General features: G+C 42.1%; 1 protein-coding gene across 4 annotated transcripts in view; it reads left to right on the top strand.

Moving 5' to 3' along the window:
- ptpn4a (protein tyrosine phosphatase non-receptor type 4a) overlaps nucleotides 1–21,889 on the top strand; it is a 307,923-nt gene that overhangs the window by 172,837 nt on the left and 113,197 nt on the right. For all 4 annotated transcript variants that reach the window (XM_080199483.1, XM_080199485.1, XM_080199482.1 and 1 more), the window contains one exon: nucleotides 14,285–14,348. In XM_080199483.1, the coding sequence (XP_080055609.1) occupies nucleotides 14,285–14,348 (64 nt within the window). The remainder of the gene's footprint in view (nucleotides 1–14,284; nucleotides 14,349–21,889) is intronic.

The raw sequence follows: 21,889 nt of genomic DNA, 5'->3' as shown, positions 1-21,889 counted from the left end.
GTCCTAGTTTCCTATATAGAGGAAAACCTCAAGTTTCCTCCTGGCAGCATTAGTAATTCCATGGCTTTTCATCCACTGTTCCATCTGGGCATCTATTCTAGATATTGAAACAACTACTTCTTCATTAGATTTGCTTTCTACTATTTTAAGCTTTTTCTACTTTCTATTTAATTTTAAACTAAATTAGTGTGGAGGTGGTGGTGTTGTGGTATTGTCACTGGACTAGTAATCCAGAGAACTGGGGTAATGCTCTGGGGACCCAAGGTTGAATCCCATCACGGCAGATGGTGAAATTTGAATTCAATAGAAAAAAAAATGTCAGGAATTAAAAGGCTAATCATGACCATTGTTGATTGTCACTAATGACCTTTAGGGAAGGAAATCTGCCAGTTTTGCCTGGTCATTTGACGCCATATCCACAGTAATGTGGTTGATTCTTTAAAAAAATGTAAGCCAAAGGCAATTAAGGTTGGGCAGCAAATGCTGGCCCACATCAGATGAATGAAAAAAAAATCAATTGGTCTACCCCATTTCAGTGCCGTAAGAGAAGAGAGTGCTAACTGATCAGATATCCTACAAAAGGAAAAGGAGGGACTGACATCCGAATTGTTCGGACATTCCATTTCATATCTGAAAAATTCAGTCTTTCCTTAAAACCCTGGCCTCAAAATGCTTTCTGTTTCTCTACATTTCCTCTACAGTTCCTCCTTTGTATCTCTGCAACCAGAACTGGACACAATTTTCAAGATGTTTCAAAGTTGTTGTGTTATGCTCCTGTGAATGCCTTGGGGCATTTTGTTATGTTAACACTGCAAAAAAATGCAAGTTATTATTGTATGCTATGTTCACAGCACTCAAATGTTAAGCATGACTTCTTCTGACTTCTGTTGATTTCGGTGTGAGCTTATCTATATGTGTGCAGCCAGTATCAAAGTGGATAGATTCCTAAACTACATGTACATATTGGTAATAATAAACATACTATTTAGTAATGAGACACTAGGATTTGAGTTGTATTCCAGTTTAATAATGAGCATGATCCTTGGATTCCTTTTGATGTAAGTAGTGGTATTGCATAATGAATTAGAGGGCTTATTCTAAAGCATATGTATAGTGGGCATAGTTAGAATGTTGAATTCTCTGTTGCAAACAGATGCTAAAGCAGAGACCATTCTTCATTTTGAAATAGTTGTGTAAAAACAAAAAGGAACATTTAGAAAGGGAGCAAAGGAAATGTGGAATTAGAGCTGATAACTTGTGCAAACTTGCTGGAGCACTCGACCTCTTTCTGTGCTGCAATGTTCTACAATTAAAATACAGTATTGTGTTCAGAATTATAATGCAAAATGCAACATCAGTTGCTGCAACCTAGTTTGTCAAATGCCCTTTTAACTTGCCAGTAAACGAAATTGACGTGCAAGCTGCACCATGGAGATAAAAGAAATCTTCCACCCTTCCTCCACCCCACTTGAGATGATTCACTGTTTTTCTTACCATTGCTCTTCTAGCAGAAATTTTACTTTTATAAGTAGTTGATTTAACTATTTTTGTTCCCCCTTGGCTCCATCATGGTAACTTAGGCAAAAAAGTTCAACATCTGTATGCATTATATTTAGTTCAAGCTTCTGCTGAAAAGCCATCCAGCTGTTCTGGCATCCAACAGTCTTCCAGTGTCAGAACTATTGAGTACAAATGAGATATTTGACTCTTTTTTGTCTTCCTAGCAAAGCTTGTGCTGCCCTCCCCATTCCCATCGCTGCACCTAACTTCTACCTGCAAGAGCATTTCAAGTATTAATTGCTATATGAAGTGCTTCTCGATTTCCTAACATTCCTCAAAAACTTGCCTGTTGCCATGGTTTGTACCCATGGTGTCTTGTGCAGCTTTTGAAGTATATCTGCTGTTTACCTCAGGTTGCTCTGGCTTTCGCATCATCATGCTTGGCTTTCTAACCTCTACACGTAACCAATCTTTAAATAGTAAAATATATCTTATGGCTCTTGTATCCCACTCCTGGACTAAGTTGTTGTACTTTCTGCCTTAGGGGCCAGTATTCAATGTGATATTCAAAATTAGCTTGCGCAGAGCATTATAGTAAGAAGTCTCTCAACACCAGGTTAAAGTCCAACAGCTTAACACCAGGTTTAACCTGGTGTTGTGAGAATTGTTATTGGGCTTACCCTAGTCCAATGCTGGCATCTCCATTAGAGCACTATACACCTTCAACAGGGTTTCTTCAGACTTTGATTTCACAGGTGCAGTGTTACAGCTTCGGATTCTCATTGCTTTGTTGATTGCACATCAATGATTGGATTTCATAAAAATGACCACAGGAGACCATTTGGCCTATTGTGCCTGTGGCAGTTCTCAAAGGAACTATCCAACTAACCTAATCCCACTCGCCTATTTGTCCTGCATTTTTTTTCTTCTTTGAAGTATTTATCCAATTTCCTTTTGAAAGTTACTATTGAATCTGCTTCTACCAGCCTTTCAAGTAGTCAATGATCTGATCAGTCCTGTAGGTTTCATATGAGACAGATGTTGCCGCTATCGTTCACAATCGATGTTTACACCACAGGTATTTTTGTAATTATGTCAAATTAATTTCTCGGAATTCCCATAAATTATTTTTATATTTTACAAAGGAGAAAGTCCTGGGGAAACTGGAAGGTCTGAAGGTGGATAAATCACGTGGACTGGATGGACTACAGCTCAGGGTTCGAAAAGAGATAGCTGAGGAAATTGTGGAGATACTGGTGCAGATCTTTCAGGAATCACTGGAAGCAGGGAGGGTAAACGCAGTAAGAAGTCTCAGAATACCAGGTTAAAAGTCCAGCAGGTTTATTTGGTAGCACAAGCCGCTAGCTTTCGGAGTGCTGCCCCTTCATCAGGTAAGTAGGAGTTCTGTTCACAAACAGGGCATATAAAGACGCAAACTCAGTTTACAAAATAATTGGAATGCGAGTCTTTACAGGTAATCAAGTCTTAAAGGTACAGACAATGTGAGTGGAGAGAGGGTCACGCACAGGTTAAAGAGATATGTATTGTCTCCAGCCAGGACAGTTAGTGAGATTTTGCAAGCCCGGGCAAGTCGTGGGGGTTACAGATAATGTGACATGAACCCAAATCCCAGTTGAGGCCATCCTTATGTACGGAGTGTTACAGAACTTGGTTGTCAGTCTCTGCTCAGCGACTCTGCTTTGTGTATCATGGAGGCCACCTTAGAGATCAGAAGCCAAATGCCCATGACCATTGAAGTGTTCCCCAACAGAAAGAGAACACTCTTGCCTGGTGATTGTTGAGTGGTGTTCGTTCATCCATTGTTGTAGCATCTGCAGTGGACAAGCCCTCCGTATACACAGGATCTGCTCAGGTGAGGAGGATCGCAACAGACACCTCCAGATAAGAACAGGATATGGCGCTCGACTCATCGATTTGACAGTTCCAACACACCACAGTGAAAAACTGCACCGACCTCCTCAGAAGACAAACATGGGTCACGGTAGACAGAGTACCCTTTGTTGCCCAGTACTTCCCCGCAGCAGAGAAGCTACGACATCTTCTCTGGAGCCTTCGACGTGTCATTGATGAAGACAAACATCTCACCAAAGCCATCCTCACACCCCCACTTTTTGCCTTCAAACAACCACACAACCTCAAATAGCCATTGTCCGCAGCAAACTACCCACCAGGTACATGGTGCTTGCAACTTGGCCAACGTTGTCTACCTGATACGCTGCAGGAAAGGGTGTCCTGAGGCATGGTACATCCTTTAAGACTTGATTACTTGTAAAGGCTTGCATTCCAACCATTATTTTGTAAATTGAGTTTGTGTCTTTATATGCCCTGTTTGTGAACAGGACTCCCACTTACCTGATGAAGAGGCAGTGCTCCGAAAGCTAGTGGCTGTGTAATAAATAAACTTGTTGGACTTTAACCTGATGTTGAGAGACTTCTTACTGTGTTTACCCCAGTCCAACGCTGGCATCTCCACATCATGGCAGGGATGATAATAGACAATTGGAAAGTAGCTAATGTAACACCGCTGTCAAAGAAGGGAGGAAGGCAGCAGACAGGAAATTAGAAGCCGGTTAGCTTGACTTCAGTCATTGGCAAGATTTTAGAGTCCGTTATCAAAGATGAGATCATGGAGTACTTGGAAATGCATGATAAAATGGGACTGAGTCAGCACAGCTTCATCAAGGGGAGGCCATGTCTGACGAATCTGTTTGAGTTCTTTGAGGAGGTAACAGGAAGTTAGATAAAGGAGAACCAGTAGATGCAATTTATTTCGATTTCCAAAAGGGTTTTAGCAAGGTGCCACATAGGAGACTATTAAGTAATCTTAGAGCACCTGATGTTAAGGGTAAGATTCTGGCATGGATAGAGGATTGGCTGACTGACAGAAGGCAGAGAGTGGGGTTTAAGATGTCTTTTCAGGTTGGCAGCCAGTGACTGGTGGTGTGCCTCAGGTCGGTGCTGGGACCACAACTTTTCACAAAATACATCTGCGATTTGGAAGGAGGAATTGAAGGTACTGTTGCTAATTTTGCAGATGATACAAAGATATGTAGAGGGACAGGTATTGAGGAAGCAGGGAAGTTGCAGAAGAATTTGGAGAGATTAGGAGAGTGGGCAAAGAAATGGCAGATGGAATACAATGTGAAAAAGTGTGAAGTTATGCACTTTGAAAGGAGGGATGGAGGCATATTTTCTAAATGGGGAAACGCTGAGGAAATCAGAAGCACAAAGGAACTTAGGAGTCTTTGTTCAAGATTCTCTTAAAGTTAGCGTGCAGGTTCAGTCAGTAGTTGGGAAGGCAAATGCAATGTTAGCATTCATTTTTGGTGGGCTAGAATACAAGAGCAGGGATGCAGTGTTGAGGCTGTATATGACTCTGGTCAGATCCCATTTGGAGTATTCTGAGCAGTTTTGGGTCCCATATCTCAGGAAGGATGTGCTGGCCTTGGAAAGAATCCAGAGGAGGTTCAAAGAATGATCTGTGATATGAAGAGCTTGTTGTATGAGGAATGGTTGAGGACTCTGAGTCTGGACTCGTTGCAGTTTCGAAGGATAAGGCAGGATCTTATTGAAAAATATTGAATACTGCGAGACCTGGATAGAGTGGACATGGACAGGATGTTTTCGCTAGTAGGGAAAAGTTGAACCAGAGGGCACAACCTCAGCCTAAAGGGACAATCCTTTAAAACAGAGATGAGGAGTTTCTTCACTCAGTGGTGAATTTGTGGAACTCTTTGCTGCAGAAGGTTGTGGAGACCAGGTCATTGAGTGCCTTTAAGACAGGGATAGGTTCTTGATTAACAAGGGGATCAGGGGTTATGGGGAAAAGGCAGGATAATGGGGCTGAGAAAAACATCAGCCATGTTTGAATGGTGGAGCAGACTCCAAGTGGCTTAACTCTGCTCCTGTGTATTAAGGTCTTTTTTTTACATTATGCTCAGTTCTTCCTAAGTATTACCTTTTCAGCTGCATAGTGTTAATGGATACTAGTGTCTTGACCTTTCTGCAATTTTCCATGTACAAAGCCCAAAGATATTCAATAATGCATCCCACTGACTGACTGTTTGCCAGAGCTCTTTTCCTACCCCACTCCCCTTCACTGCCCCACCACTAACCACTATACTGAGTTAAATTTCCTCCATCAGTATAATGGTTACTGTACATGTGTCTGAATTCATTTGCTCTTTCTCAGTGTACCTATTTGACATCTACCTGTATTAGCTTTAAAACTTGGTTCGTTAGCGCCCTCTACCAAAACCTTTTAGAAGTTTGCTTCTGGTCTATCATTCTCAGCAGTGACATTTACAGACCTCGCTATTGGTTTTTTATTTATTTGATACTTGTAGACTTTATGTCTAATTTGACTGGAAGTATATTTATCTTCAAAGTACTTATAAATACACTGCCCAGTTGTCAGAATAGGTCGTCTCTTTCTTCAAACCGTAATGAATTGCCCTTGAACAACTAGATGACCAACATCTTAATTCCTTTCATTACAAAATGCAGAATATTTATGCCTTAGTTACATGACAAGTCAAATGTCATTAGTAAAGAGTATTAAATAAACTTAGCAGAGGATGCTTTTGTTGATCTGCCTATGTCAACAGCATGTTTAATAGAGCGATAGGCTGTTTATTCGTAACCACTCCACAACATTTAGAGCAAATTATTGTAAGTTTGATGCACTGTGTTTTCTTGCTGAAATATGATCACAATCTGTTAATCCCTCCAAAATCTAACTGCTGCTTTTACTCTCAAACATTACTGTTATTCCATGGATTTATATTTCAGACTGGCATAAGCCCTGAGTTTGTTATGTTTCTTAATGGCTGCTTTGTGAGCCTTGTCTGTTTATATTAACTACCTCCTTATGACACCCAGCATTTTGCTTTATTCAGCACTATTGTATCTACCACTAGGTATTTTGTAGATTATTGAGCCCTTCAAACTTGTCTGGAGTAACCATCTTATGTGGGCAGCTTGGTGGTTAGCACTGTTGCCTCTCACTCCAAGGACCTGGGTTCAACTCTGGCCTTGGATGACTGTCTGTGTGGCGTTTGCACATGCTCCATGTTGGTATGGGTTTTCTCCGAGTGCTCTGGTTTCATTCCATGTTAAATTGCCCCTTAGTGTCCTAAGTGTGTTGAAAAGCTAATATGCCATTGCATAGGACTCAAAACAGTGGGTTTGCCACATGCATGGGAGATAGTTATTAGCTTGGCAGTGCAATGAACCAATTCCCAACACAGCAGAAAGATTTTAGTTCCCACTTGAGTTGGACAGAATCAGTCAATCTAGGGCACTTGTCTCTTAAATTGCCTTCTGCCTAGTTTGTGTTTCCTAGTCTAAAGTTGAACCAAACCCGTAAACAGGAATGGACTAGCGTGTTGTTTTCCATAGTACAAGGAATAACCTGGAAGAGACTGAATTTTAGTTGGAGAAGAAAACAACTTGACCTTGTACTTGGAAACCAAGAAGCTTTTACTTCCACACTGTCTTTCTCTCACCATGGCATTTATCAGTTCATCTTTTGACAGATGAGAAATTCATCTGAATGCAGGATATGCAGTAAACACAAGGAATCTTATTGTTGCATCCCTTAGGCACAGTATCGTATGCCCAGATCACAGGTAGAATCATAGAAGAAGAAAAGGCTTGAGTGTAATTACAGAACACCTTTACTAGACAATTGTGCTACTTTTATTATGCAGTTCCATCCAATTTCGCGAAGTATATTGTATTATGTAATGCTTTACTCAAAAAATGTAAAACATTTGATAGAATATGGACATTTGTTATTACAGAAAAATAATTGAAAGTTTGTGTTTGTGTTAACATGAACTCAGTGTTTATATTGCCCTTTCAAGAGTAAAACTGTAGTTGAAAATAGGCTGCAAGTCAACAATAGGATACTTATGACATCTAATAACAAGTAGTACACTCACTTATATAATCCTTTCAACTCAACTACATTCACTTTGTTTCGTTTGTCCCGTAGCAGACACAAGAACTATGAATTGCCTGAGGACTTGGGAACCCTTATTATATAATTACATAGTCAAAGTTATTAGTTTTATGTTGAACTCTCTTTTGCTGGTATGTCTTGAGGCTTGATCTCTTAAGTATATTTGTCATCGTATTAATGACATGTTAGCATGACTCCTTTCCTTCTGGGTAAAATGCATTATATTCTGCCTTATGTCAGAACAGTATAATTGCCACCCAACATTTTGACTTGCCTGCTGTTTTTAAATCTGGAGACAACTCATTCAATTATCAATTTAACACATTAGTCCATGTTAATTTTTAATTTAATGCATTTTACATAGAATCCCTACAGTGCTCATGGAGACCATTTTGCACATCAAGCCTGCACCCACTGCAATCCCACCCAGGCCCGAGCCCCATAACCCCATGTATTTATCCTGCTAATCTCCTGGCACTAAGAAGCAATTAAGTATGGCCAATCAACCTTCCTCACACATCTTTGGCTGTGGGAGGAAGCCAGAGTACCCAGTAGAAACCCATGCAGACATGGGGAGAACTCCACGCAGTCACCAAAGGCAGAATTGAACCTAGGTCCCTGGTGCTGTCAGACAGGAATAGCATTGTTTGAGATTCTAAAATAAATTTCTAAACAAAATCTTGTGTAAATATTATTGTAAAAGCAATACGTTGCAGATGCTGGAAATCTGAAATTAAAAAATGGAAATATTCAGGCTTGGCAACAATAGTGGAGAGAGAAAAGGAATTTGATCCAGATCTGTGAACGTCCAATGATTTGATTTGATTTATTATTGTCACATGTATTGGCATACAGCGAAAAGTATTGTTTCTTGCACGCTATACAGACAAAGTCTACCATTCATAGCGAAGGAAACAAGAGAGTGCAGAATGTAGTGTTACAGTCATAGCTAGGGGGTAGAGAAAGATCAACTTAATGCAAGGTCCTTTTGTTGTGGCAAAAAGTTAAGTGTTTCTCTTTCTACAGAAGCTGCCAGAGCTGCTGAGTATTTCTAGCAATTTCTGGTTTTACTACTTGTAAAATGTTGCTTGGCGTATGCTAGTTTGTGTTTTAAAGTTTATTTATTTGTGTCGCAGGTAGGCTTACATAATACTGCTTTGGAACTATTGTGAAAATCTAGTTGCCACATTCCACTGCCTGTTGGGGTATAGTGAGGGAGAATTTAGCGTGGCCAATGCACCTAACCAGCACATCTTTTGGTCTGCGGGATGGGCCGAGTGGTCTAATTCTGCTCCTGTGTCTTATAAGAACATAAGAAATAGGAGCAGGAGTAGGCCACCTAGCCCTTCGAGCCTGCCCCGCCATTCAATAAGATCATGGCTGACCTGAAGTGGATCAGTTCCACTTTCCCGCTTTCTCTCCATAACTCTTAATTCCCTTGTCTATCAAAAACCTACTTACCCTTGACTTAAATATATTTAGCGAGGTAGCCTCCACTACTTCAACGGGCAGAGAATTCCAGACATTCACCACCCTTTGAGTGAAGAAGTTCCTCCTCAGCTCCGATCTAAACTGTCCCCCCTTATCTTGAGGCTGTATCCTCTAGTCCTGCTATCCTTTCTAAGCGGGAAGAATCTGTCTACCTCTACCATATCCATCCCCTTCATTATCTTATACGTCTCTATAAGATCCCCCCCCTCATCCTTCTAAACTCCAACGAGTACAGACCCAGTGTATTTAGTCTCTCTTCATAGTCCAACCCCCTCATCTCCGGTATCAGCCTAGTGAACCTCCTCTGCACTCCCTCCAAGGCCAAAATATCCTTGCGCAAGTGCAGCAACCAAAACTGCACACAGTTCTGATCTGTAGTACATGAACTTTAATTATATCCTGAATGTTAATATGCTACTTTATTGCTGTTTTATGTTTGTTGGCTTCTGGAGTCAAAATTTTTGAGTGTTAAAACGCAGTCACATTAGGAACAAATTGGGAAGTCCTAGTATAATAGTCTTTCATGGATTTTTTGTATCACAAATTAGGGAATCACTGATACAGAGGCTCCTTGGCCCTGTAATTTTATTCCTCTGTAGTGTCATCCAACTTTGGGCGCTACTGAGATGGACTAAAATGTTATGGTTTGTATTGGAAGGGCCTAATTTGCTTGCTAACGGTCTTGGTAGCTGTGGGAACTTGTGTAAAAATACAGCTATACTGAATAATGTTGATGAGAAAAATATATTGGAAACAAATTAGGAAGCCCTTGTGTAGCAGCTGTTCATTGGTCTTTGTGTCACAAATTAGAGTTATTATGACACAGACGGAGGCAATTTGGCCCAATAAGTTTATTTCCCTGTAGTGCCCATCCAAGTTCCTTTTGAAATCATTCATCGTCTCCACTTACACCTTGAATTAGAGAAAGTAACTTTCTCAATTTTTATTTTAACCTCTTGGTGTAAATGAAGACAATTGCCTCATACCTTCAGTGTTCTAGCACTGGCTGATTGACACTGCTTTGAAAATTGGCTGTGTGTTTACTCAGAATGAAGTCTGAATGCTAGCTCCTGTCGCTGGTGACCTCCTATCATTTTGAATAAAAATTAGCTTGTAGCATGATGTCTATCTAGTGGATCAGATTACATTGATTTTAATCAGCTATTTAATGAAATTTTCTGGTTGAAATTTATGAAGAAGATTAATAGTCATGGATTTAACGGCACATTAGAAGGATTGAAAATTGGTTTTGTACTAGAAAGCTGGAGTTCACATTAGGTTGTTCTAGGCTTTTTAGGAAGTGCACTAAGTATTAATTTGCTTAAACCTTCTGAGTTTTGGACTCCTTTCTAATGAAGTTTGTCTATTCCTAAGTCGTCTTAACTTTTGTTTCGTAACCATTTCTCGTTGCTGCTTTATTTTTCATCTTGGTTGTTAATGTTCTTTCTTCATCATTCATGATCTTGGACCATTCATGTTTGTCCTAATTGTTGGCCCTTCTTGGCTTGTTCTCAAATAAGTCATGTATGTATTCAGTCCACTTTGCAAGCTTTTGGTCACTTTCCATGATATCTTGCCCTGGGTTCTCTTTGATGCATCAACCAAATGTACTCCCAAATTTCTGTAATTTCCCTAATGTTATGTATTGCACTTCAGTTCATGTTTTTGTTTTTTTTATTCAACTGCTTTTTCTTCCCTTCACATTTTATTCACATTTGAGACATAAAAGATAAAAAAAAAATGTTCATCTGGACAATGGCTAGGCAGGCAAAATGGTTCAGCCAGTCACCTGATAGCTTGAAACAGTTTCAAAGTAACAATGGCTACATGGAAAGTCATGTTCAAAGGCAAGTCTTCACAGGTTTTGATTTCCCGTAATGATAGCAGTGATAGAAGTATTAGAAGTTCTAACACAGTGGTTTTGATAAGGGAGCCTGTTTACCATCCTGAAACCAGTGTCTCTTACAACTAAGGAATCCTGACTCCAATTAAACCCATCAAGATTCCAGCTTTGGAAGTACGCCACTTTCATCCAACATCGAGGAAGTAACATGACATCTCTAGCGGCATTGTCATATCATCCAGTGAAACTCAATTCTGGCAGTTGCTGTTTTATCCTCAACGTGAACAGAACTCCCGGCAACAGTCTGTGCCATCTATTTTCAAGCCGTGGCAGCAGAAAGGAGTATTAATGCTGTTAATTACCATATTTCCAGTTGGACAACAAACGTGAAATTGTAGCAACATAATGAAAGAAACCACTTGGCAGATACTTACAAGGTGCTATTTTCACACAGCACCAGTCAGCCAGCAATTTGCAATGATTTGGCTTCACGAGATATCTATTCCCTGTTTGTTACTGATAAATATGTGCATTAATAACTCTGCATCATTCAGGCAGCATTTTTTAAAAATTCATCTATGAGATGTGGGCTTCACTGGCTGTGCCAGCATTTATTGCCCATCTCTAATTGCCCTTGGGAAGGTGGTGCGAGTGCCTCCTTGAATTGCTGCAGTCCATTGTGGTGTAGGTACACCCACAGTGCTGTTGGACAGGGAGTTCCAGGATTTTGACCCAGCGACCGTGAAGGAACGGCAATTATATTTCCAAGTCAGAATGGCTTTATGGGTAAGTTCCAGGTAGTGGTGCTCCCATGTATCTGCTGCCCTTCTAGAGTGGGGGAATATTCAAAGCCATGAGGTTACAGATTGTTGTTGGATGCAATTCTGTTGCAGCTGATGGGCTACAGTGCTTCATGGTTACCCATTTGGCTCTAAATCCATGCCATTTATTCTGGTGGTCTGGAGTCGATACTGAGATCTCCCAGGGCAACTCCCTTCCGACTGTATTCCATTGTGGTGCCATCTCTACAGGGTTGGTAGGAGGGCATACGCCGGGATGGTGATGGTAGTGCATAGGATATTGTCTAATGTATGAATCAGTCAACATGACTGTATCAGGCTACTGCTTGACCAGTCTGTGAGACAGCTCCCCAATTTGTCATAACCCCAAATGTTAGTAAAGAGGACCACGCAAGGGTCAACAGGCTGGATTTGCCATAGTCATTTGAAGTGCCTAGGTCAATGCTGCACGATCAGTCAGTTTTCATTCCTTTATGTAAACTTTGTTTGATACGGCTGAGTGGCTGGCTTGACCATTTCAGTGGGCATTTAAGAGTCAACCGCATTGCTGTGGGCCTGGAGTCACATTTAGACAAGGTAAAGATGGCAGGTTTCCTTCCCTAAAAAAAAAATTATTGAACCAGGTGGGCTTTAATGGCAATCAACAATTATTTCATAGTGTCATTAAGATTTTTAATTCCAGATTTATTGAATTCAAATTCTATCTGCTGTGGTGGAATTCAAACCTGGGCTCCCAGAGTATTACCCTGGGTCTCTGGATTACTATGATGTAGCAATGCCAATGTTGGACTGGGGCGGGCATAGTCAGAAGTGTCACAACACCAGGTCCTGATTACTAGTGAGACAATACCATGACACCAGTACCTCTGAAAAATCTTGACGGCACCCATGGGAATTCACATTCATTCACTAAGTGCAGGCTTGTTTAACTGTAATGCAATTAAGTACTATGTCAGCACACTTCAGGCTCATTAAACTGCATTTATTACATGAAAATTTGCATTTCACAAATATAAAATTAATTTTTTCAAGGCCATAGAGGCTGTTAAGTAGTAGCTATGACTTTAGTACGCTTCTAGAAACCCAGTTAACATCATTAACAAAGCATAGCATTCTCGGAAGGGTTTTAACAGCAGTATTACACCATAATAAGAGGAAGGTTTTATTCAATGATTATATAGGCTGCTGTCTGTGGAAGGAGGGGTTGCATTATAAGAAAGATGTGGAGGTTTACCAGGACGTTGCCTGGTATGGTGGGAAGGTCTTATGAAGAAAGGCTGAGGGACTTGACGTTATTTTCATTAGAGAGAAGAAGGTTACGAGGTGACCTTATTGAGGCATACAAGATGATTAGAGGGTTACTCAGGATGGACAGTGAGAACCTTTTTTCTTGGATGGTGATGGCTAACATGAGGGGACATAGCTTTAAATTAAGGGGTGGTAATTATAGAATGGATGTCAGAGGGAGGTTCTTTACTCAGAGGGTAGTAAGGGCATGGAATGCCCTGCCTGCAGCAGTTGTGGACTCGCTAACTTTAAGGGCGTTCAAATGGTCAGTGGATAGGCATATGGATAACATTGGAATAGTTTAGGTTAGAGGGTCATTAGATTGGTTCCACTGGTTGGTGCAACAGAGGGCCGAAGGGCCTGTACTACACTGTAATGTTCTATATTCTATGTATGGCATTTTTCAGCTAAATCTAAATGAAATATTATGGAATTGGAGCATGAATTCATGGCACAGAATGTGAGGTAATAGTCCTTAGTATTAATAAAGAAATCTGTATTGGTTCCCTTTTTCATGTATTACAGTGAATTTCAATACATCCAGCTTCAAACTGAACAAAATTACTAGGAAGCAAAAGACTGAATAAATAATCAATTAATAATTAAACGATCAGTCAGAAGATGTGCAGGTTAGCTGGATTTAGCCATGCTAAATTGCCTCTGTCTCCCAAAATGTGTAGGTTTGAGGAACTGGTGGGGTAAATATTTGGGGTTATGGAGATAGGACAGGGGGTGGGCCTGGGGAAGGTGCTCTGTAGGAGAGTTGGTGCAGACTCAATGGGCCAAATAGCCACTACCTGAGCTGTAGGGATTCTAAGGTATATTACTTGAGGTGTTTATCATTTCAGATATATGGGTTAGTTCATTATTCCTCGTTGATAACTTCTGTCTTAACATTTCTAATGTTAGCACATACACAGTATCTTAAAACTTAGCAGCCTTGGAACTGAGGCTGTGTTGGATTTCAGATCTTGCTGGATTTCACGTTTGGCAGATTGGGTCACTTGGAGTACATGCCGTTTTTCAAATAAATTTAAAGTCCTGTCAGCGCTCCCAGATAGCTGCAAAAGATTTTGCTGCATTATTCACAGAGCAACAGGCGAGTTCTCCTTTGTCCTGGCCAACGTTTATCCTTCAACCAACACAGTTAAAACAATTTAATTAGTCACTTCTAGAATATTGTAAATGATGACCGTGTTTTCCTATATTGCAACAAGTGATGACACTTAAAGTAATTGCTTGTGAAACATTTTGAAATACCTTGATTGTGAAATGTGCTGTACAAAGCTTTTTTTTAAAGCTTAAACAGTTAAGGAATGAGTCTCCTTGAGATGCTGCTTAAAATACTACTAATATTAACCATTTCTTTTTGTAAAGGTTGAAGATTGTAAAAATATCATTTAAATGCAAACAGTTCTTCATTCAGCTCCGAAGAGAATTGGTAAGTAAACTCTCTTCATAACTTGTGCTGTCCCTAGCCTGAAATAGCTTCAAGGAACAATAAAAGACAAGTAATTGATCTCAATGTGTGTCATGGATTAACTGTGCACAGGACAGTAGCTGATTACAAATCTATTTTTGCATGTTTAATAACTAATTTGGTGTTTTTTGAGGAGGTAATAAAAACGGTTCATGAAGGTAATGCACAGGAATTTCAGGAGGCATTCGATATAGTGCCACTCAACAGACTTGTGTGCAGTTATACCTCATGGAATGAAAGGGACCATAGCAATGTGGATATAAAATTGGCCGAATAATAGAAAGCAGAGAGTAATGGTCACTGAATGTTTTTCGGACTGGAGGAAGATTTGTCGTGGTGTTCTCCAGGGGTCGGTATTGGGACCCTTGCTTTTCCTGACATACATTAATGATCAAGACCTTGATGTGCAGTTTCAAAGTCAGTGATGACACAGAACTTGGAAGTATTATAAACTGTGAAGAGGACATCAAAAGAACATAGACAAGTTGATGGAGTGGGCAGATAGGTGGCAAATGAAGTTCAATGCAAGAAGTATGAGGTGATGCATTTTGGTAACAAATTGGAGAGACAATACAAAATGAGGAGTAAAATTTAAATAGTTGAAGGTGACAGGACAGGTGGCAAGAGTAATTAGTTAATAAATCATTGTATCCTGGGCTTTATTAATAGGAGCATAGAGTACAAGAGCAAGAAGGTTAAGCTGAACTTGTACAAGAGACTTTTTAGACCCCAGCTGGACTTTCGTATGCAGTTCTGGGTGTCACATGCCCAGGATATGAACTCATTGGATCAAATGCAGAAGAGATTTACTAGAATGGTCCCAGGGATGAGAAACTCCAGTAATGAGCATAAATTGGAACTGTCCTCCTTAGCCTTCTTCCCTCTGAGAAGATTTGATGAGATATTCACCATCATGAGGGGGCAGAACAGAGTAGATAGGGAAAAACTGTTCCCACTCAAAGGATCAAGGGCACAGATTTAAAGTGATTTGCAAAAGAAGCAAATGTAATATAATGAATGGTTCAGTGCCTCGAAGTGTAGTGGAGGCAGGTTTAATTGAGGCATTCAAGAAGGCATTAGATGATTGAGGAGGCAGTTGTACTGTGGCATTATTGCTGGATCAGTAATCTTTAAATTGGGGAATGCCCTGGCGACCTGGGTTCAAATCCCACCATGGCTGATGGTATAATTTTAAACTCAAAACATCTGGAATTAAAAGTCAAATGATGACCATGAAACCATTGTCAATTGTTGTAAATATCCATCTGGTTCACTAATGTCCATCAGGGGAGGAAATTTTAAGTTCTTATCTTGTCTGGCCTATATGTGACTCCAGATCCACAGCAATGTTGTTGACTCTTAAAAGCCCTCTGATGGCTTCATGCTCCCCTCGGTTGTGTTCAGCCGCTACAAAGACACACAGGAATGAAACCGGCACTGGAAACAACAATAGCAAACCCAACCTTGTTGATCCTGCAAAGTCCTCCTTATGAACATAGAAACGCTACTGTGCAGAAGGAGCCTATTCAGCCCATCGAGTCTGCACCGACAACAATCTCCACAACCCCACACATTTACCCTGCTATTTCCTTTACCCTATACACCCTGGAACACAGGGACAATTTAGCATGGCTAATCAACCTAATCTGCATATTTTTGGACTCTGGGAAGAAACCGGAGCACCCAGAGAAAACTCATGCATACATGGGAAAATGTGCAAACTCCACACAGACAGTGACCCAAGCTGGGAATTGAACTCGGGTCCCTGGAGTTGTGAGGCAGCAGTGCTAACCACTGCCACCCATCTGGGAGCTTGTGCCAAAGTTGGGAGAGCTGACTCACAGACTAGTCAAGCAACCGCCTGACAAATCATACTTATGGAATCATACCCCAGACACCATCATCACCATTCTTGGTTATGTCCTGTCTCACCGGCAGGACAGACCCCACAGAGGCACAGCAGTATACAGTTGGGAGGGAATTTCCTTGGATGTCCTGATCGTTGACTGACCCAATGAAGTTAATGGCACCAGTTCAAATACGGGCAAGGAAAGTCTCCTGTTGATTACCATGTACCAACCCTTCTCAACTGATGAATTAGTACTCCTCCATGTTGAACACCACTTGAAGGAAGCAGTGACAGTGGCAAGGGCACAGAATGTACTCTGGGTGGGGATCGTCAATGTCCATCACTAGGAGAGGCTTGGTAGTACAACCACAGACTAAGCTAGTTGAGTTCTAAAGGATGTAGCTGCCGGACTGGGATTGCAGCAGGTGGTGAGTGAACAAACAAGAGGGAAAAACATACTGTACATCCTCACCAACCTGCCTGTCATTGATGTATCTGGCCATAATAATATTGGTAAGACAGACCATCGCACAGTCCTTGTGGAGATGGTGATGTCTTGGCATTGAGAATACCCTTGATCGTGTTGTATGGCACTACCACCATGCCAAATCAAATAGACTTCAAACAAATTTAGCAGTTCAAGACTTGGTATCCACATGGCACTGTGGACCATAAGTGGAATTGTACTCAACCACAATCTGCATGCAACCTTCTGGCCTGGCATATCCTTGCTCTACCATTGCCAGCAAGCCAGGGGATCAGCTCTGCTTCAAAGACTGCAGGAGGGCATGCCATGAACAACACCAGGCATATCTTTAAAAGTAAAGTATAATCTTGGTGAAGCTGCACCAGGACTACTTTTGTGCCAAACAACATAAGCAGCAAATGATAGCCAGAGCTAAGAGATCCCACAACCAACAGATCAGATCTAAGCTCTACAATCCTGCCAAATTGAGCCGCAGATGGTGGTGGACAAATAAACAACTCAGGAGATGGCTCCACAGATATCCCATCGTCAATGATGGAGGAGCCCAGCACATCTGCAAAAGATAGGGCTGAAGCATTCGCAACAATCTTCAGCCAAAAGTGCCAAGTGGATAATCCATCTCTACCTCCTCCAGAGGTCCCAAGCATCATAAATGTCAATCTTCAGCCAATTTAATTCACTCCATGTGATATCATGAAACGACTGAAGGCATTGAATACTGCAGAAGCAATGGCCTAACAATATTTTGACAATACTAGATTTATATGACAGAAATTGCCATGCCCCTAGCCAAGCTATTCCAGTACAGCTACAACACTGGCATCTACCTAGCAATGTGGCAAATTGCCTAGGTATGTCTTGTACACAAGACAAATCCAACCAAGTCAATTACCACCCCATCAGTTTGCTCTCGATCAAAGTGAGGAAGGGTTTATCAATAGTTCTGTCAAACGGCACTTAACCTGCTCACAGACACTCAGTTTGGGTTCCACCAGGGTCACTCAGCTCCTGATCTCATTATAGCCTCAGTTCAAACATGGACAAAAGAGCCGAATGCCAGAGGTGCGGTGAGAGTGACTGCTCTTGCCATCAAGGCAGCATTTGACCAAGTATGGCATTAAGGAGCTCTAGTAAACTTGAGTCAGTGGTAATCAGGGAAAGCTCATTGCTGGTTGAAATCTTACCTGGCACAAAAGAAGATGGTTGTGCTGGTTGTATACAGTCATCTCACTCCAGGGCATCACGGTAGGTGTTCCTCAGGATAGTGTCCTAGGCGCAACCGTCTTCAGTTGCTTCAATGACCTCCCATTCATCATGATATCAGAAGTGGAGATTTTTGCAGATGACTGCATAATGTTCAGCACCATTTGCGACGACTCAGATGTTGAAGCAGTTCATGTCCAAGTGTCATAAAACCTGTGCAACATCCTGGCTTGGGCTGACAAGTGGCAAGTAATGACCATTTCCACCATGAGAAGATCTTTAGATCTCCCCTTGACATTCAATTATATTACAATTGCTGAATTTCCCATTATCAACATTTTGGGGGGTTACCATTGACCAGAAACTGAACTGGTAAATACTGTGGTTACCAGAGCAGGTCAAAAGCTAGGAATCCTGCAGCAAGTAACTTACCTCCTGACCAACCCAAAGCCTGTCCACCATCTACAAGGCACAAGTGAGGTGTGTAGTGGAATGCTCTCTATTTTGGATGAATGCAGCTCCAAGAACATGGCGCGGTGCCTCATCTCCTCCAGGGACCTGGGATCGATTCCCAGCTTGGGTTACTGTCTGTGTGGAATTTGCACATTCTCCTTGTTTGTGTGGGTTTCCTCTGGATGCTCCAGTTTCCTCCCACAGTTCAATGATGTACGGGTTAGATACATTGGCCATGTTAAATTGCCCCTTAGTGTCCCGGAATGCTTATGTTAGTGGGATTAATGGTAAATGTGTCAGATTGCAAGGATAAGGGCTGGCTGAGGTTGTTGTCGGTGCAGACTTGATGAGCCAAATGGCTCCTTCTGCACTGTATGGTTTCTATAAACAAGAAACTTGACATCATCCAAAACTGCTTGATTGCTACCTCTTCCATAAAAATTCAACCCCTCCACCACTGATTAGCTATGGCAACCATGTGTACCATCTACAAGATGCACTACAGGAACTCACCAAGGTTCCTTAGGAAGCACCTTCCAAACCCACAGCCATCACCATCTAGAACAACAAGAGTAACAGATGCCTGGGAACACCACAATTTGGAGATTTCGCTTCAAGTCGCTCACCATCCTGACTGTGAAATGTATCATCGTTTTTCATTGTCATTGAATCATAGAAAAACTACAGCATAACCAGGCCCTTCAGCCCACAAGTTGCGCCGATCTTATCTCTACCTACTAGGCTTACCTATAACCCTCCATCCTATTAAGTTCCATGTACTCATCCAAAAGTCTCTTAAAAGACCCTAACGAATTTGCCTCCACCACCAACAATGGCAGCCGATTCCACTCACCCACCTTACCCCTGACATCTCCTCTGTACTTACTCCCCAGCACCTTAAACCTGTGTCTTCTTGTGGCAGCCATTTCAGCCCTGGGGAAAAGCCTGAGTCCACCTGATCAATACCTCTCATCATCTTATACACCTCTATCAGGTTCCCCTCTCATCCTTCGTCTCTAAGGAGAAAAGATAGAGCTCTCAACCTATCCTCATACAGCATGCCACCCAATCCAGGTAACATCCTTGTAAATCTCCTCTGCACCCTTTCAATGGCTTCCACATCCTTCCTGTAATGAGGCAACCAGAACTGAGCACAGTACTCCAAGTGGGGTCTGACCAGAGTCTTATACAGTTAGTGTTATCTACTCATTACCCGACTCCTAAACTCAATTCCTCGATTGACGAAGGCCAGTACACCGTACACCTTCTTAACCACATCCTCTACCTGCAAAGCCAATTTGAGAATTCATGATCAGGAATAGTCAGCATGGATTTGTCAAGGGCAGGTCGTGCCTTACGAGCCTAGTTGAGTTCTTCGATAATGTGACTGAACACATTGATGAAGGAGGTGCCGTGGACGTGGTGTACATGGACTTCAGCAAGGCGTTTGATAAGGTCCCCCATGCAAGACTTCTTGAGAAGGTGAGAGGGCATGGGATCCGAGGGCCTTTGGCCTTGTGGATCAAGAACTGGCTTGCCTGCAGAAGGCAGAGAGTGGTTGTGGATAGGTCTTTTTCTGAATGGAGGTCAGTCACCAGTGGAGTGCCCCAGGGATCTGTTCTAGGACCCTTGCTGTTTGTCATTTTCATAAATGACCTGGATGAGGAGGTGGAAGGATGGGTAAGCAAGTTTGCTGATGACACGAAGGTCGGTGGTGTTGTGGATGGTCTGGAAGGATGGCAAAAGTTGCAGCAGGACATAAATAGGATGCAGGACTGGGCGGAGAAGTGGCAGATGGACTTCAACGCGGATAAATGCGTAGTCGTCCATTTTGGCAGAACCAACGGGATGAATGAGTACACTATCAAGGGCAGGAGTCTTGGTAGTGTTGAGGAGCAGAAGGATCTTGGGGTCCGGGTCCACAGGACTCTTAAATTGGCCTCGCAGGTGGAAGAGGTGGTCAAGAAGGCGTATGGTGTACTGGCCTTCATAAATCGAGGGATTGAGTTTAGGAGTCGGGAGGTAATGCTGCAACTTTATAAGACCCTTGTCAGGCCTCATTTGGAGTACTGTGCGCAGTTCTGGTCGCCTCACTATAGGAAAGCAATAGAAGCTATTGAAAGGGTACAGAGGAGATTTACAAGGATGTTGCCTGGACTGGGAGGCATGCCTTATGAAGTTAGGTTGAGGGAACTGGGTCTCTTTTCCCTGGAGAGACGTAGGTTGAGAGGCAACCTGATAGAGGTTTAAAAGATGTTGAGAGGAATAGATAAGGTGGATTCTCAGAGGCTATTTCCCCGGGTTGAAATGGTCGCTACGAGGGGACACAGGTTTAAGGCGTGGGGAGGAAAGTACAGAAGTGATGTTAGGGGTAAGTTTTTCACTCAGAGGGTGGTGAGTGAATGGAATCGGCTGCCGTCAATGGTGGTGGAGGCGAACTCGCTGGGGTCTTTTAAAAGACTTCTGGATGAGTATATGGGGTTTTATGGGATTGGGGGTTATAGATAGGTGTTGATGTGATCGGCGCAACTCGTGGGCCGAAGGGCCTGTTTGTGCTGTAGTGTTCTATGTTCTATGAACCCGGACCCCAAGATCCTTCTGATCTTCCACACTACTAAGAGTCTTACCCTTAATATTATATTCCTTCATCCCATTTGACCTGCCAAAATGTACCACTACATATTTATCTGGGTTGAAGTCCATCTGCCACTTCTCTGCCCAGTCTTGCATCCTATTTATGTCACGCTGCAACTTCTGACATCCCTCCAAACTATCCACAACACCTCCGACCTTCGTGCCATTGGCAAACTTACCAATCCCTCCTTCCACTTCCTCATCTAGGTCATTTATAAAAATCACAAACAAGGGTCGCAGAACAGATCCCTGGGGCACTTCACTGGTGACCGACCTCCATGCAGAAAAAGACCCATTTACAACCACTCTCTGCCTTCTGCGGGCAAGCCATTTCTGGGTCCACAAAGCAACACCCCCTTGGATCCCATGCCCTCTCTCTTTCTCAATAAGCCTTGCCTGGGGGACCTTATCGAATGCCTTGCTGAAGTCCATATAAACCACTGCCCTTCCTTCATCAATGTGTTTAGTCACATTTTCAAAAAACTCAACTGGGCTCGTAAGACACGATCTGCCTTCAACAAAGCCATGCTGACTACTTTTGATCATACTATACTTCTCTAAATGTTCATAAATCCTGTCCCTCAGGATCTTTTCCATCAACGTATCAACCACTGAGGTTAGACTCACCGGTCGATAATTTCCTAGGCTATCTCTTCCCTTTCTTGAATATAGGAGCCGCATCTGCAATCCTCCAGAACCTGTCCCGTCTCCATCGATGAAGCAAAGATCAACGCCAGAGGCTCTGCAATCTCTTCCCTCGCCTCCCACATTAACCTGGGGTACATCCCATCTGGTCCTGGCGACTTGTCTATCTTGACGCTATTCAAAAGCTCCAACACATCATCTTTCTTAATGTCCACACACTCGCTTTTCAGT

The sequence above is a fragment of the Carcharhinus amblyrhynchos genome, chromosome 11, assembly GCF_965287045.1.
Source record: "Carcharhinus amblyrhynchos chromosome 11, sCarAmb.v2.hapA, whole genome shotgun sequence".
Classification (NCBI taxonomy): Eukaryota; Metazoa; Chordata; class Chondrichthyes; order Carcharhiniformes; family Carcharhinidae; genus Carcharhinus; species Carcharhinus amblyrhynchos.
This window is presented reverse-complemented; position numbering and strand designations above follow the sequence as displayed.